The 17,999-nt window shown below is 40.2% G+C and overlaps 1 protein-coding gene and 1 non-coding gene across 3 annotated transcripts; one reads left to right on the top strand and one right to left on the bottom strand.

Annotated features, from left to right (window-relative positions):
* The first annotated feature begins 1,911 nt into the window (after nt 1–1,911).
* Nucleotides 1,912–1,983, top strand: TRNAW-CCA (transfer RNA tryptophan (anticodon CCA)). Its single transcript has one exon. It is a non-coding gene; the product is annotated as a tRNA-Trp (tRNA).
* Nucleotides 1,984–5,869: 3,886 nt separating this feature from the next.
* LOC141844595 (phospholipase A(1) LCAT3-like) lies at nt 5,870–8,156 on the bottom strand. Of its 2 annotated transcripts, none has more exons than XR_012603146.1 (3): nt 7,157–8,156; nt 6,313–6,967; nt 5,870–6,012 (listed from the first exon to the last, which is right to left on the bottom strand). XR_012603146.1 is itself a non-coding variant. In XM_074732639.1 (3 exons), the coding sequence occupies exons 1-3, from the start codon at nt 6,996–6,998 to the stop codon at nt 5,983–5,985; spliced, it is 357 nt and encodes a 118-aa protein (XP_074588740.1). In that variant the 5' UTR covers nt 6,999–8,156; the 3' UTR covers nt 5,870–5,982. The 2 variants fall into 2 exon arrangements, 1 of the variants encoding a protein (XP_074588740.1); XM_074732639.1 differs by having other exon boundaries at nt 6,313–6,489; nt 6,849–8,156.
* Nucleotides 8,157–17,999: the final 9,843 nt, after the last annotated feature.

Genomic DNA, 17,999 nt, shown 5'->3' with positions numbered 1-17,999 from the left:
CGCAAACCGCCGGGAAATATTTCGAACCGCCGCAAAATAACCGCCGGGAAATCTACTTTAGTGGCGGTTATTCCAGCGGTTCTCTAAAACCGCCGCTAAATGGTTTAACGACATCGGTATCAGCGGCGGTTTGGTAAACCGCCGGGAAATGATTTTGCGGCGGTAAACGAATTTTAAACCGCCGGGAAATCCTTTTTTTCTTGTAGTGAGAAGATTAAAATAGATTTATATTTTTGATATTTATTCACTGGTCGATTAATTATATATATATTTTGTTAAGTACATAAAAATATGATTGTGAATAACTATATTGATTGAAGATATTGAACATGCTCTCGACATAATAGTCATTATGAGGGATTAGAGATGTTCATATTGATGTAAATAATTTAATTTGAGATAAATGCAAGATATTGATATCTCTAATTTGTTTGGAAGAGAGCTTATGTAAGGTGTATCGCTCAGTATGTCTGTTGGCGCACGAACTATTTTTCAATTGGATATACTAATATGGTCTTTGTGACTTAACTCGGACAAGTAAAAGATGTTGGAGATCATGTTTGCACAACGTGTAGACGTGATTTTTGATTTTTGTCTGCCTTTAAAAAGGGAGGTGTCTAAGTTCGAGAGGAGAAGAGAGTGTTAGGAAACGCTATGAAAACGTCTTCGGAGGAAGAACATCCATCGCTAAAGGAATTTTGATTTATAAAAATAGAAGGATTGTTCGATTCATCGTAATGGGTCCTGATTAAATATAAACTTTTTTGGTTGTGCAAATTATTCATCTCTTTTTAGATTGATGAACCATGCTAATAGTTGGTGGAATTGTTAATTCAACACTCAATAATTATTAAAAATAAATTATAATTTTTATAGATATTAATTGTGGTTCATTTTTCTTTTGAAATATAGAATATAATTACGTTTAACAACCTATGCTGTCTGGAAGCTTGGAGACGAGAAACGGGAAACGCGGAAACGGGGACGGGAAACGGCAATCGTTGAAGTTTCCAGATTTTGGAAACGTCGAACCTCATCAAATCGTCAGTTCGTCACCTAGGGAGGTGGAGGTGCAGGCCGCCGCCTCTACCTCGCCTCCACTTCTGCTAAGCCTACCAGAAGCAGCTCCACAGCAGCGTCTGCTTTATCAGCTACTCTCTCGTCTTCCACATGCCTCTCAAACAGCAGCAGGACATCGATTCTCAACACCAGCACCACCTCCGTCACCTCCAAACCTTCTTTCTCCAGCAATCGTTCCACTGCAATCTCACGGCATTCGGCCCTCGCAAAGACTCGACCCACGCTGCCTTCTAATCAAGATAAACCAAGGCAAGCACAGAACACAAGGCCTTGCACACCAACTGCTCGAGCGAGTTCCCGTTCCTCAACTCCAGCCCGTCGCGCAACAACGGAAGCCTCACCTCCGGCAATGATCCGATCGGCCTCCGTCGGCCATGCTCCTCCCGTAAATCGCTGAAACAGCGGCAGCGCGAACCGTCCAAGCTCCCCGGCGCCGCGAGAGCGGCCTCAGGTGCAGGCGCCTTCTCGTCGTCGTACTCCTTGAGCTGCGGCGGCCGCGCCGTCACGCGGGGGGCGGTGGAGGTGTGCGCCGCGCAGGCGAAGCCCAGCATCATCGGCACGTAGGCGTCACGGAAGTGCGCGACCAGCCGCCTGGGCGACGTGGCGTCGGCGCGGAGGAAGGACCAGCCGCCTGGGCGACATTTCCGGGGCCTGGCGAAGGCGGCAGGGGCGGAAGGGAACGTTTCCCAGCGTTTCAACGGATGGAAACGTTTCCTCCCGTTTCAGAAACGGGGACGTCAGCGATTTCGCCGTTTCCAGACAGCATAGTTAACAACCTTTAAATTAAAAACTTTGAATAAGAATAATAAATATTGCCAACCAACTGCTGCAGGATCCGTGGCGCAATCGTAGCGCGTCTGACTCCAGATCAGAAGGTTGCGTGTTCGATTCACGTCGGGTTCAAATTTCAATTTATATTGATTTTTCCCTATAAATTTAGTCTTGACCCCTTTGATTTTTGACTGCATTTGATTCATCGTAAATTGAATCTTCGTTCAAGTAGGAGATATAGAAGAAATTTACTGAATTGAAATTAAACTGAAATTTACTGAATTGAAATTACATTGAAATTTATCTGTTGGATGATCTAAATTGATAATCTTAAATTTAAATTTTGCATTGCTTAATTATCCGAGGTGGCTTGTCGAGTGCCCATGTCTTTTATTGCTCAAGTTGCTGAGTGCTTGAGTTGGTCGAGGTGCTTGAGATCCAAGTGGAAGCCAAGAGGCTTACTGAGTGCTCTTGATCCCAAGTGCTGAGTCGGGATGCTCTTGGTCCCGCAAGCCAAGTCGAAATGTGAGCACTCTTGCCAAGTCGATGGAAGGTGTTGAGTGGTCGGAGTCTCGGAGAGCGAAGTCGAGTACTCAGGAAGTTTCTAAAGTCGTGAGTTGGAAAGCCAAGTTGCCCGACTTGAGTTTGACTGGGTCACCTAGTGGGAATAGATGTTGAGGTCTGCGTTCCTAGGATAAAATAGCTAACCGCAATCACCACCAAGCAAGAGTCTGTCACGACGAACTCATCTTGTATCCGAATGCTATCATGATGATTTTGTCGAGCAGAAATGCATAGAAGAATAGGGGAGTGAAGTTGATGAATTTCTTGCTATTGCTTCTACTCGAGGTCATGACTTTCTTATATAGGATCTCCATACCTCCGCTGAGCAAACGACAGAATAACAGTCATTCATTGCCTTTACTTGCTAATTGTTAAACACTAGCCATTGGTTGGTTGTTTCAGTCGGCGATTACAGATTCTGCATGAATCACATTAACACATTTGTTACACTTGAGCAACAAATAAAATAATGATTCAGGTGGCAAAATGTTGGTTATTTTCTTAGATAAATTTTGCCTTAATCGGTCCAACATTCAACACATGTAGGTCATGCTCGCACATGAGTCAATTTGGTTCAGTATAATCTGAGCCCTCAATTTGCACCCCCTACGAGTCCATGCATAAGAGAGAGTCTCTCCTATGCATATGTTCACAACACCAATGCTTGTAAAACATTATAAACCAACAATAAAGGTATAAGACTCCCATTGTGGGACTAAACTCCCATCGATAATAGAGGCTCTTCTTTTCATCCACCTCCTTTTTCATTTACATTTTCAACAATCTCCCACATGAATGGAAACAATGTATGTGACAGCATTCAGTAGTTGAATCCAATATATGATAGGTAGGTTTTACCGTTTAAACATTCTCTTGGGAAGATATATTTGCTTACTAGCTGATAGTAGACACGATGCCTTTGAACTGTTCTACCATCTGTGCAAACATTGGCATATCTCACCCAGGACTCTCTTTGATACAACTCAGTTCTCATGGATGTGTTCGTTTTTGGCCATGAACACGTCTGGTTCTATGAAAAGTTCTAAGAATCATATCTTCAATTCTCTTCGAAGCGACCCCAATGCTTTCTCACATAAGTGATCTCTTACGAGTATTTCACATTACTCTACTGGATCATTAAAAATCTACGCTTAACCTCCATCTTTTCACTGATCTATTGGGTCATTCCCCCATAGTGCTCAATTTAGTCGGTACAGTTAGGTTGTCCCTTTGAACCTAGTTCTTAGGATCTCTAGACTACATAGGTTGGATTTCCTTTGCACCAATATTTTCCATCAATATCAAATCCATCGCTCATGATGAGCTTATAACTAACTCTCTATTTAAACCTTTGGTTAATGGATCCGCTAGATTATCCTTTGACTTTACATAGGCAACAGTAATAACTCTCATTGAGAGTAGTTGCCTAATGCCATTGTGTCTACGACGTCTATATTTAGACTTACCACTATACGGATGGCTTTGTGCCCGTCCAATTGTCGATTGAGTATCACAATATATGCAAATTGCTGGCACAGGTTTCGACCATCTAGGAACATCTTTTAAGAATTATCGTAGTCATTCAGCCTCTTCGCCACATTTGACAAGAGCTAAAAACTTAGATTCCATTGTGAATCTAATTATTATAGTTTGCTTAGAAGATTTTCACGAAATGACTGCACCTCTCAAAATGAATATATATTCACTCGTAGACTTAGAATCTTTCATGTCAGATATTTAATTCGCATTATTGTATCCTTCGATCACAACAGGATATCTCGTATAGTGTAAGTCATAATCATGAGTATACTTTAAGTACTTCAATACCCTTGTTATTCTTTTTTAGTGCTCAACACTGAGGTTACTCATGTATCTACTCAGTTTGCTCATTGTGTAGGCTAACTTTGATCGTGTACAACTCATTAAGTACATCAGACTTCCAATCACTTTAGAGTACTCTATCTGAGAGATACTCTCTCAATAATTTTTTGATAGATGTTGACATATATTTATCGAAGTTTGTGCGAATGCAGTATCAACCTTGGTGAATTTCTCAAAAATCATGTCCACATAATGGGACTGACTTAGAACTGTTTGTGCTACGGAAGCAATTTGGATCACTAAAGGAGAGGGATGAATAACAACCTGCAAATAAATATACCTATTTCTCTTGCTAATGATTTAGCAAAGACACACACTAGTTAATAAAACAAATAATGCATAATTAAACAAGGCTTAAAGTTTTTCTTGGTTTGCAAGAACTATGAAGGTACGTCCACTATATTCTCCTTCTTCGAAAATAATTTGGAGGTGAAGAAGCCTTGTACAACAGTTGAGAACAAGAGTAATACAAACAGAACTGAAAGACAATGAATTTGAATGTGTGTTGTGTTGTTCTTATTTGAGCTTCAGTCCTATTTATAGGCTTCATCTAGATTTGACTGTTGTACTGACGTCACCTTCGACTCCGATCACTTGGAAGATGCTGACATGTCTTTAGGCTTTATCCACTTCGGTAATGGTTCAATAATGACTCTGGATTACTTAGCTCCTTCCAGTCGCTTGGAGGCTCTCCGATCGTCTAGAGGCTACTGACGTGGTCGTTCTCATCTGTTCCGACAATGAGTCTCGATGACTCAACAGTTTGCTTCCGATCACCTGGACTGCTTCCGATCGCTTGGACTATGGTCAACCTTTGTACTAGACCATTCATTGAGCTCACCTTGTCTGGTCGTTGGGTGGCACTCCAATCGCCCAAACATGTAGTTGTCCAAACTTTGATGTAGCCTTGATCACTACTAGAAAAAAGGGATTTCCCGGCGGTTTAAAAAGCGTTTTGCGGCGGTTTTGAACCGCCGCAAAACCATTTACCGGCGGTTCACCAAACCGCCGCGGATAACGGTGTCGTTAAACCATTTAGCGGCGGTTTTGGAGAACCGCTGGAATAACCGCCACCAAAATCATTTAGCGGCGGTTCTTTTAGCGGCAGTTCTTTTAGCGGCGGTTCAAAATGATTTCTCGGCAGTTCGTTTAGCGGCGGTTCGAAATGATTTCCCGGCGGTTTATAAACTGCCAGCAGAATTGATTTCCCGGCGGTTTTGAAAACCGCCGCGAAATCATTTCCCGGCAGTTTTCAAAAACCACCAGAAAATCATTTCCCAGCAGTTTTCACAAACCGCCGGGAAATCAATTCCCGACGGTTTCAAGATGTCGGCGAATTTCTTGATAATTTTGAAACCACCAAAAAATCATTTAAAACCACTATAAATTACGTTAGTGACGGTTTAAAATTATTACTGATTCATTTTGATTATCAAAGATAAATATTTTTAAAAAATCAAACATACTCATCAAACATTAATTTCAAATCCAAACATTTGTAATTTATACTCAACATTCAAACTGTCAAAGCATTTTACAATTGTATAATACTGTCAACAACAACAACATCCAAAGTAAAATATCATATGCGCTGCCAAAGCAAAACATTCAAATACAATTTAACACTAGTAAAACCAGCAAAATAGGAACAAGATTGGAAGCTTCAAATTGCCATCACCAGACCGATCAATGGACCTTCTTCCTTCTTCTCAGAACCTGTCAACAACAACAACACCATTAGGTTACGTAGAGATAGATAATGGACAGATGGTGAAAGAATATGAAAGCTTCAAAAAAAAAAGATTACCAAGGAAAAAAAATATGCACTACTTCACAATGATATGAATAATTAACCTAAAAAAAGATAGTACTGTCTCCATAAACAAGTTATGACTAGTCTAGTTTACATCTCACAAGGAAAATAATTAACCTAATAGACAAAATTTCGACTAGAATATCCATTTTCCAACTGTGCAATGGGTTGAAATAGGACTTGAGTATATAAGACACACATACCTCATTATTTTTTAGAGCTTCCTCAAATAAAGAGATGCATGTAGATGAATCATACTCTTCCAACTTCACAACTCCATTATCTTCAGTTAGTTTCCTCCAAACCTGTATCATGGGCTGATTTTTCAATTTAAAGTCTGGGTTTGGCAGCAATCCATATATAGATGGGCATTCAACCAACTGCAATGTAGAAATTCTTTAGGTGAAGAATTTTAATGAAAACTGCAATAAATATATGTACGAATAGAACAAAGTAACTTTTCAATTTATAAGACAACCAAAACAAGAAAGTTCAAATTGTCCAGAAGTCGGCCCATAAGCAAACCAGTAACATCTAAGAACCTAAAACTTGGCAAATACTGATCCAATGAAAGAAGTATATACCAAATTAAAAATATATCTCGAGTCAAGTGTTACATTGCTGTAACACCATGCAGATGATAAATGAAAGAGCAATTAAATTAGGTATGTCCAATTTAACCTGTAAGTACTTGTTTATGGCAACTTACTTTTGCCAAATAATAATTCAGGAAACAAACCTGCCCAATATTATAAGAAATCATCCGCAAAAGAGAGAGAGAGATATCTTCAGGTCTATAGTCAGACAGTTCCTTGGTTTCTGAAATAGTTTTCCCGAAGCCAGAAGCTATTGTTGATGCTGAAAGCCCAATCAAAAATAATTGAACCATGCTAGTTAAAGAATGACAAGAAGAAAAAAATCATGAATTATGACAACTTAAAAAAAGGCATGATTCTCTTATTAGATTGCAATACATGGATCGAAAGGAAATTTCTAGTTTCATAATATAGGGAACAAAGGTGAAAACAATCGAAGAAATACTAATACCTTAGAATAGTCCATCCCGCCATAAATATCTCCAACGAGCATGTCAGCATTGCTATTATCTCCTCGTTGGCTCAACTCTAACAACTCATCAAAACTGCAGTAGCAGTAAGTCTTCTGGAAAGCTTAAACATCTTTGACACAGCAAATGTAGATATCAACAGAAAACACAAACCTTTTGCACTTTGTCAACAACCTCCCTATTCCCTATAAGTACCATGGCCTACATTTGCCCTACTAACCCACTGAAATTTTCCTTCACCATCCACCTAATGGAGCTATAAATTAAGTGTTCATGCTTTGCAGAAAAAACATGCACAGTAGAATATTAAAGGTAGGCAATACCTTGATAATGCTAACTCCAGAACCAATATTAACAAGAAGATATGGAAACAAATCATTCTGGTCATTATGCACAAATTCTTTCTGCCCATAGATGTGTGTGAAAGCTTCATGCGAATTCTTGCGAACAAGTTTCTGTTCTGTATGGAAACAAATCAATAGTGGAGCAAGATGTTCAGGTGCAGCATTCTTGCGAACAAGTTTCTGTTCTGTATTTGGCTTCCAAATGAAACTTGAATTATATGTATGTGCTATTTCACTTGTTCAGATGGTAGTTCGTGTAATATAAGAAAGCTAAAAAACAATAGGTCAAGTAAATAATGGAAAACAATGATTAGACCCTTTTTTCCTAGAGAAATATTTGTTTAATTGAATTGAATTTCTGACAGATCCAAGAATGAAGTTTCAAGAGATGTTTTTGAGTTGTTTCTCTCATAGAACATCCAACATGTACTTTGAAATGTAAATCTGTCTCAGAATTCTAAAACCTAGTTTTATCGAGCGCAGCAAGGGAAAATGGAAGCAATACCTTGATAATGCTAACTCCAGAACCCATATTAACAAGAAGATATGGAAACAAATCATTCTGGTCATTCTGCACAAATTCTTTCTGCCCATAGATGTGTGTGAAAGCTTCATGTCTTATTGCCTTGACAAATCATAAAAAAATCAATATCAAAAGTTTGCAAATTATAGATGTCTTATTTAGTAAAGGCCTAAAATTTAACAGCCATCAAACAAGAACTACATTAATATTGCATTGATTGGAAGCATTAGTGTCTTATTTAGTAAATAATGAACAAAATACCATGAGCACCAAATGTTAAGGTATACTCAGTTGTAACAGAAATTCTGCTGTAAAAGACGGTTGAATGATTGAAATTTATGAACCAATAAACTTATTTATAACTAAGATCAGAACAGTGAACTAATAGATGAAGCAAAAAATATTGGAGATTGCTTCCAACTTTCATATATTTGCCAGCATAGCACTTTCAGTTGCTAAAATCTAGAAAAACTAACACAAGGATAAAATAAAACTAACTAGTTACCTTAGAAAATCCATTTACTGTTAGAGTTCTTTCCCACATTCCAGATAATGAAGCAACGCCGGTGTTGCTTAGAATTGCTGACTTTCTACTCACCAAACAGGGAGGGACATTCACCCAAGCTGTTTTTGTTTTGGCCATTAGTAGGTGCAATCAAAATTTAAATGCCTGAGTCATGCTTAGCATGGACTAGGATAGCATGATAAGCTTGTCAGGTTGTGTTTTTTTCCACCTTAATAAATGGAATGTCTTTCTTTAACTGGAATAGATGACTGATGAAATGCTTAACGTTTGATCATGACTACCGAAATGTATTCATCTTCTAACAATTGTTTATGAAATATCAGTTTTTGCAAAAAGATGATTCAGTTAATCTGCTTAAGTGGCTAATTAAAAATCGTATATTTTCCCCATTGGCGAGGCAAGAATGGAGGAAGAAAGAAACAAACCATCAGGAAACACATTGGAAACCTTCGCAGACCAGCAACCAAATGGCGAGCATCATCGAGCATAGCAAAAGCACGTCGACGGCGGTCATAATCTTCACCTGGCCATGCCACCACTCGTTGCGCTGCTGCTCCGCGAGCTTTGAGCTCAAGGTCGAGCTGCTGCTCGACGAGATCAAGCCACTTGCCGACGGTTGCAACGCAGCGACCTTCAGCGCCTGAGCGTAGGTGGAGTCCTTTGGCCGGTGCGTCGTTGCCTCGTTCGACGACCCGTAGCCTGGACCACCCAGTTGATTTCCTCCCTGACCACCCTGCCCTCATTCGAGGAAGGTGCGTTCCTGTAATCGTCTCGAAGGCGCTCGAGAAAGTCAGCAAATCGCGGACGGAGGCGGAGCTTAGGTTTGGAAAATCGCGGACGGAGGCGGAGCTTAGGTTTGGAAAATCGCGGCGGCTTAGGGGGAAAGAAAAATGTTTGCCGCACTAGTTGACCTAAACCGCTTAAGTTACCGCTCAAATTTGTGGTTACCTCAGCGGCGGTTCACAAAACCGCCACTTGAACCATAACCGCGGTAAAAAAAAATTTCCGTCGCGTATCAAATTTAAAACTGCTGTGAATCATCAAAAACCGCCAAGAAACATAGAAAATAACGGCGGTTCACAAAACCGCCACTACCTGAACCAAACCGCCGCAATAAAAAAGATTCTGTCAAAAATTTTAAAACCGCCGCGAATTAAATTTTAAACCGCCGTGAATCACCAAACCGCCGCAAATCAAATTTAAACCGCCGCTAAATAATTCATTTTGCGGCGGTTAATGTAAACCGCCGGGAAACATAGAAAATAGCGACGGTTTGAAAAACCGCCGCAAAATAACTGCCGTTAATCCGGTGGTAGAGCTTTGATATGTGGTTTAGGGCAGCCTAGGGTTTGTAAAAAAAAATGATAGATCTTGATCAGGCTTGAGTTAGGTCATGTCCTCTATGTGGCTTGATTAATTTGGGCGAACTTAGCTAGATTCGATCACGATTGAGCTCGATCTTGATATAATTTGAGTCCTACAAATAATTAACATCAATTAATACAAAATTCACCTTTAAATCATGTAATTTATAATCAAACTTTAGATTATACAATATAAAACAAATATAATTAAATTGATTCATTAAATAATTTATTTTCATGCAAAAATCTAAAAAAATGAATCGATTAAAATGCACACAAACCCTAACTCATCAGTATGTGCAACAGGTAAAATAAACAGATCAAGATTTTGTTTTGTTTTGTTTTGTTTTGTTGCCAAGTTCCTAGCCAGGGAGAAGGAAGGCTATCTTTCATGTGGGCAGCACATGAAGCTGGCTTGTGAAACCACTGGAACTAAGTTTAGTTTCAGCTACCTTTTTGTTTGTTCTTGGAGAAGAAGCACCACTCGTGAAGAGTTGTTGGACAACTTGTCTTCTTCTGTGGATCACAGTTCAAAAATTATTTCACGCTTCCACATGTTACTGCTGGGAGTCATCGTTACTGAAAGCTTATGAAGTTATTGAAAAATAATCCATCTTCGTTTGGAAAGGTTTCGACTGTTTGTCCTAATTCGACAATCAAATGGTTGAGCACCAAAAACTATATCAGGAATACGATTCTCGATGATAGTTTGAATGCCCTGGAACGATCATGATAAATGTTGTTGCGTGATTTTTGGAATAAGGCTTCTCTCGAATCGATCATCAGATAGTACCAAAGACGATGACGCGACTCATGGCTTCCGAAGCCGTCCAAACGAGAGTTCGGCATGGATCACCAATAGAGGTGGGACTTCAACAAGAACCGCTCGATTGATACCAATCCTGCTCAAATGTCATCGGAAAGGTACACGCAGAATTATTTAGTTTTCTAAAAATTTTAATTTCCTGTCATGCCTTGTACATTGTTATTTCCTGTTTTGCATGCGTGTGTGTGATAATAATTAGATTTAATTATTTATTTATTTCCGCTGCGCACGTTTGTGAAACGTGTAAACAGGTATATTGCACTGGGACAATCCCAACATACAAGATATGACAGGAAATTAAAATTTTCAGAATAGTAAATTCTTAACGTGTACCTCCAGGATGACGACGTTAAGCAAAGTTGATATCAATCGAGCGGTCCACGTCGTAGTCCTGCCTCTACTGGTGATCCATGCCAAGCTCTCGTCAGGACGGATTTAGAAGCCATGAGTCGTGTCATCGTTTTCAATACTAGCCAATGATCGATGACGATCGATTCAAGAAAAGTCTTATTCCGGAAATCATGCAACAACATTTGTCGCGATCATTCTGGGGCTTTCTAACTATCACCAAGAATCGTATTCCTGATATAGTTTTTCGGTAGTCAACCTTTGACTGCCGATTTAGGACAGACAGTCGGAACCTTTCAAATGAAGATGGATTATTCTCTAATAGCTTCATAAGCTTCTGGCAACGGTTCCTCCAGCAGCAACTTCACAAGTCGTTAGCCTTTTAGACAGCGAAATCAGACGGTGGAGCAGAGGTCATGATCAGCCGGAATCGGAATCACGATTGGGCAGCGGTGCAATTGAGAGAAGAGATTTGGCTGGCGGCGCTGCAATCGGGAGAAAGCATCTGGCCGATTAGGGATCTTCATCTCCATGCTGTCGGTGACGAGTCTAGCGGTTCCGGAAGCACCCTCACGCAGATAGGAAGTCAGGCACGCCGGTGAGCACACGGGGAAGAAGAACGGAGCCTCTCGCACAGGGAAACACAAGGACATCGATCGTGATAGAGAAGAGGGGCAGTCCACCGCTAGAGTTTCGCCGCTCCACTGCTGTTCTCACGTGGTCGTCGTTGAGAGCCGACGACGAGGCAGTCGTGCGGTGCGCAGGGCAGGGACCGCGGCGAGAAGAAAATGAACAGCAGCATAAGAGTGGGTTTCGCGATTAGGTTATTTTGAGGAGCTACAGTGTTTTAAAGCTCTCTCACGCGAAACCCACAAACCCACAAATCAAACTCAGAAAATCCAAAATCGGGTTCAGCACTGTAGCGAACTGAATTAGACTAGTCATTTAGGAATTACTGTAGCAAATCGAGTTCAAAACTAAATCGCTTAGTTCACTAACCAAACGAATTCTAATTTGACCCAAATCAGTTTTGTTCACTTCGTCTTCACAAGACGAAGCTTCTCATCGCATCCGTTCTACCAAAATCTCTTCCATCATGAACTAAATTAAATTAATTAAATTTTAATTCAAAATTAAATCATTTGGTTCACTAACCAAACGACCTCTGATTTGAATGAAATTAATTTCGTTCATTTCTGTCTTCGTAAGATGAATTTCATCATATTGTTCTTTATCCGGTCCAACCAAACCTTATTTCTCTCATTCTGAGAATTCAATTCTCAAACTCTTTTTAAGTCCTTCTGAGAACTTATTGTGCGTGTGACCCAATAGGTTCCCAGTTATATTGGTCGTTTGTAATTAACTATTAATTATGGAATGATCATGAGTGGCACCTAGTAGTACATCGTGATCTCCAATTGATCAAAAAATTAACGATTTATTCTAGAACATCTTCTAAATCCTTCAGAAGCTCCAATTAAATATGCCTCGTTCCTTTTACCGTCTTATATCCGCTTGGTTCAGGACATGGTCTATGTGTCGGTCCCCACTAGGTTGACTACGTCACACCTAGCCCAAGCTGTTTTCTTGTCCTGTGAATTCAAGTTACTTATACATGTGTCCAAGAGTATCATACTCTTGACATGTAATGCTTTCGCCAAAGACTTTTAGAAACACTCCTAACAAGCTGCCGCAGGGTATACGTCTCCTTTTTCAAGGAGCAGTGAATCCTCTGTGGGTTATTCAAACACCTTCGGGCACTTCAACTTATACCCAATCATCTAAGGTCTACGCCTCCTTGAAAATGCTTATTTAAGATGTCAAAGTATAAGCCTCCATGATCAAGGTGACTTGAATATCACAAGTCAAATGAAACTCGCACTTAAGCTACATTGAGATCTTCATTGACATATGTATAGAACCATATGAAGTCTCACGGTAGGTCACTCCAATGAACTGGTTACCTTTAACCAACATCCACGTTTAACTCTCAACATCCAATGTCTCCAGTCAGCGAGATCAGCTGTTTGGCTAACCAAGGAGTTTAAACGTGTTAGTCTCGACAGAATCAATGACATCCGTGCTCATCAATTCTTCGACTAGGGATAATTTCAATACATTCATAATTGCACATGTAGACATATTCACTAGTTGTGATCCAATCATAAATTCTCTCATGTCATGAATCGTATTGCGGGCATTCATTATTTGAGTTTAAGATCCAATCAAACACATATGAAATGTGCACTCAAATAGTGAATTGCTATTTATCCAATAAATAGTATAACCGTAAGGCGATTGCCTTAGGACACCCCTATTTAGCACACTTGCTGATGCAGAAGAAGTCCGGATGAACTCCTCAATTAACAAATATCTGAAGTGGGATCGAGCGGTGCTCGAGTCCTTAATGACTCCAATCGCGTCCGAGGAAAGTTTAAAAGTTGGGAACCAAGAAGTCGGACATCTAGAGGTCAGGAGATCGAATCTTGACCACCAAGGGGCAATGGAATTGAGCCCAGCACCAAATACTACTGAGGAGGGTGGACGGAATCAGGAGTAAGTGTTAAAGAACGTCCCTCCATTGGCAGTGGTGGTGCCCCCGGGGACCATGAGGCCGCTGGCATCTCACCCCAACAAAAAGGGGAGTTGGTCCAATCCCCGACCCGAACATAGAAGGCTAAGAAGGAAGCTCGCATTGCTGAGACCTCAACTTCGAACGCCGAGGTGGAACCCAAGGCAACTAGCTCGACTCCCATTGAACCAGAGTCCAGTGCTGTAGGGTCGCCCCAGATAGCCAAACCAACTTTAAGGAGAGGGGTTGCTCTCTAGCCCTCCCGAACTGAAGCCCCTATCACCGAGCAAGGTGTCGAGCCAACTGCCGCCTCGAGTGGACTAACCTCCCTGATCCCTTTATCTCCCTCGGTGACTTTGGTCCAGGGATTCAGTGCCAGGGTGACTTCAACAATCCCTCCATCGCTGGCAGGTAGAGCCACAGCCCCGGCAATGTCGGATCCAGAATTCAATTCCTAGGACCAAGACCCCATAGATCCCCGACCGGAAGGGTGGGGAATTATGAACAAGATCTAGGTCATGCGTGGAGCCGAGGGCTATAAGAACGTGGATACTATTGCCCTAAGCAGTTATATGAATGGCTCCATGGTGAAGGTAAATAGTAATAAAGTTTTGTTATTTTGGATCAATACCCAACAATTAACCCTAGTCTCTTTTCGGCAGCTGTGGTCCGAGCACTTGAGCTTCACAGCCAATTGCCCTGCCTGTACCACGAGTTCCAATCCATGGAGAGGCAAATAAGAGAGTATAAAGCTCGGGGCGCACAACCAATGCCAGAGGTAAAGGCCTTGAAAGCTGACCTGGCGAAGAGCCAACGAGAGGTCGAGGAACAGCGGGCTAGCTTGGCATTATCAGGAAGAACTCGGGGAAGCAAAGGAACAAAAGATGGCTATGGAGCAAGCATTGCAAGAGGCTTGAGCTCATGAGAAGGATCTGCTACAGATAATGGTGGAGCTGCTACAACAAGAGATAACCTACCTGCTCGCTTTAACGAGCCAGCAAGAGACTTAGTTGGTCAACCGGGATGCACGACTCCACTAGGTGGTCGAGGACGCGAAGACGCTCCAGAAGCAGGCAACTGAATAATTCCAACCTAATAAATTCATAATTACACTTAATACATTTAATAAACTTAATTTATTAATTATTAATTTAAAAATTAATTGATCCTAAATTTATTAACCTAAAATTTTAAATCTGGGAATTAAATCTAACTTATAATTAACTTAAAAGTTAATTAATCTGAAATAAATTAAACTAAATTAATTAAATCAAAATTTAATTAAATTAATCTCAAATACTTAACTAAATTCAAATTAATCAAAATAAAATCTTAATCAACAGATGGAAAATCAACCCTAAATTAAATTCTAAACTTAACTTAAATAATTAAACTCGAGTTAAATATTTATAAACGTAACTTAAATAATTAAACACAATTTTAATAATTCAAACTTACCTCTAATTTACATAATTCGTGTGTAGTTAAATTACATAATTCATAAATCAAGATAATCATAAAACAAATAGAATTTACTAAGTATTCATCATCTTATACTTAATCAATTTACCTAGTACTCACTCAAGAAAACAAAAATTTTAACCCTTAGCCAAGAAAAAGAACTAAGTTCACACTTAATCAAACTAACTCTATACTTTAATATTACACTTAAATCTATTTACTCACAAAAGGCCAAAAGAATTAGGGGAAATTAGACCAGAACAAATTAACATGTGTGTTAAAACATTAAAATTGGATGCATCCATTATTAGTACTCCGGTGGTATTTTGATGTATTGTTAAATAAGTTTAAGTTAGATCTTTGTTATGTTTGATACGTGTGTCTAAGTGAGTTCTAATGGATTAAGAAGATCAAACACTTAACAGTCGAGTCTTAGTAGATCAAAAGGACTGGACTATTAGATTTGAGAGGTATTATAAGGTAATCGCCTTACGGTTATCCTATTTATTGGATAAATAGCAATTCACTATTTGAGTGCACATTCCATATGTGTTTGATTGGATCTTAAACTCAAATATTGAATATCCGCAATACGATTCATAGCATGAGAGAATTTGTGATTGGATCACAACTCGTGAGCATTTCTACATGTACAATTATGAATGTATTGAAATTATCCCTAGTCGAGGAATTAATGAGTACGGACGTCATCGATTCTTTTGAGACTAGAACGTTTGAACTCTTTGGTTAGCCAAGTAGCTGATCTCACTACTGGAGACATTGGATGTTGAGAGTTAAACGTGGATGCTGGTTAAAGGTAACTAATTTATTGGAATGACCTGCCTTGAGACTTCATATGATTCTATTCATATGTCAATAAAGATCTCAGTGCAACTTAAGTGCGAATTTCCTTTGACTTGCGGTATTCAAGTCACCTTGGTCATGGAGGCTTATACTTAGACATCTTAAGCAAACATATCCGAGGAGGTATGGACCTGAGATGACTGAGTATAAGTTGAGTGCCGAAGGTATTTGAATAACCCACAGAGGATTTACTGCTCCTTGGAAAAGGAGACATATACTTTGCGGCCGCTTGTTAGAATTGTTACTAAAAGTCTTTGACCAAAACATTCATATCAAGAGTACGGTATCTTGAATACATGTACAAGTAACTTAAATCCACAGGATAAAAAAGTAGCTTGGGCTAGGTGTGACGTAATCAACCTAGTGGGGTTCGATACATAGACCATGTCCTGAACCAAGCAAGTATAAGATGGTGAAAGAAACGAGACACTATTTAGTGTAGCTGCTGAAAGGATTAGAATTATTCTAGAGTCAATCATTGATTTTTTGATTAATTGGGGATCATGATATACTACTAGGTACCAATCATGATCGTTCCATAATTAATGGTTAATTATGTTGGGTCCAAAAGGATGTTCGTATCTCCACAATGGCATGATATTGTCCACTTTGGGCCTAAGCCCTCATGGCTTTGTTCTTGGGCTCTCCCAAAAGGCCTCATACCAATGAAAATACTTTCCATCCTTTTAACCCCATAATCTTTTCCATGTGCTTTAGATGTGGGACTATGTTTGCACCCTTGCAACTCATCAATCCCCTCCTCAAACAAAGGACCACATGCCCCCTTGAATCCTTGACCCACCAGGACTTTTTCACCTAGCCGCAACTAGGACTTTTGCCCCTCGGTCCACCCGACCTACTAGGACTTTCACCTAGCCGCAACTAGGACTTTTTGCCCCTCGGTCCACCCGACCTACTAGGACTTTCACCTGGTGTCTGGTCCTCTTGATTCAAACACGGGAACACCCACTTCCTTTGTTTTAAGGTTCAAAGCACATGGTTAGATCTGGATCATGGCTCATCCGGCGGTTAGTCCGGCGAAGAGCGGTCTCACTCTGATACCACTTGTAGGGTCCCCAAGGATATATGTATCTCCACAATAACATGATATTGTCCACTTTGGACCTAAGCCCTCATGGTTTTGTTCTTGGGCTCTCACCAAAAGGCCTCATACCAATGAAAATACTTTCCATCCTTTTAACCCCATGATCTTTTCCATGTGCTTTAGATGTGGGACTATGTTTGCACCCTTGCAACTCATCAAATTATGGATGACTAACATAACCGGGAACCTATTGGATCACACGCACTACAAATTCTTCGAAGGACTTAAACCGAGTTTGAGAATTGGATTCTCAGATTGAGAGAAATAAAGTCTGGTTGGACCGGACAAAGGACAATATGATGAAATTCATCTTATAAAGATGAAATGAACGAAACTAATTTCGTTTAAATCAGAAGTCGTTTGGTTATTGAACCAAACAATTCGATTTTGAACCAAATTAAACTAACTTAGTCTGGTTCATGATGAAAGAGGTTTTGGCAAAAGGGAAGAGATGAATAGCTTCGTCTAGTGAAGATGAATTGAACAAAACTAGTTTGAGTCAAATCGGAGGTCGTTTGATTATTAAACCAATCGAACCAAGATTGAATCCGATTTGCTAAAATAGCACTACCAGTTCGCTACATTGTTTTGAGTTAATTCTGGTTCAGCTCAAACCCTAATTCTTCTCCCTCCGGTTCACTCCTAACCCGCCCGTAGCCGCGTCCTGTAGCTTCTCCCTTCGATGCGACAAAAATAGAGGAAGCCCAATCTCGATCGCGAGCTGGCTTTCCTCTGCCCTAATTGCGCAATTCTTCCCTGAAATCGCATGTCCGCCGTTAGAGATCACGGGAGAAGGTGGTATAAGAGGAGATCGTAACCCTAAGCGCATTTTAGGGTTTTTCCACGAGATCCTTCTTTGCGTTGCTAACCGCGAGAACAGAGTTGTAGCCG

The sequence above is a fragment of the Curcuma longa genome, chromosome 13 (genome assembly GCF_044706935.1).
Source record: "Curcuma longa cultivar G26 ecotype Majalengka, Jawa Barat chromosome 13, ITB_CL_G26_1.1, whole genome shotgun sequence".
NCBI classification, from domain to species: Eukaryota; Viridiplantae; Streptophyta; class Magnoliopsida; order Zingiberales; family Zingiberaceae; genus Curcuma; species Curcuma longa.
Note: the sequence above shows the minus strand (reverse complement) of the source record. Positions and strands in the feature narration are given on the sequence as shown.

What these genes read in the sequence shown, in the direction of transcription:
- LOC141844595 (XM_074732639.1), bottom strand. Translation starts at nt 6,998, where the DNA reads ATGGTTCAATTATTTTTGATTGGGCTTTCAGCATCAACAATAGCTTCT. An exon ending in TTTCTTATAATATTGGGCAG is followed by an intron (nt 6,490 to 6,848) that starts GTTTGTTTCCTG and finishes TCTACATTGCAG; the next exon opens with TTGGTTGAATGCCCATCTAT. An exon ending in AAGCTCTAAAAAATAATGAG is followed by an intron (nt 6,013 to 6,312) that starts GTATGTGTGTCT and finishes TGTTGTTGACAG; the next exon opens with GTTCTGAGAAGAAGGAAGAA.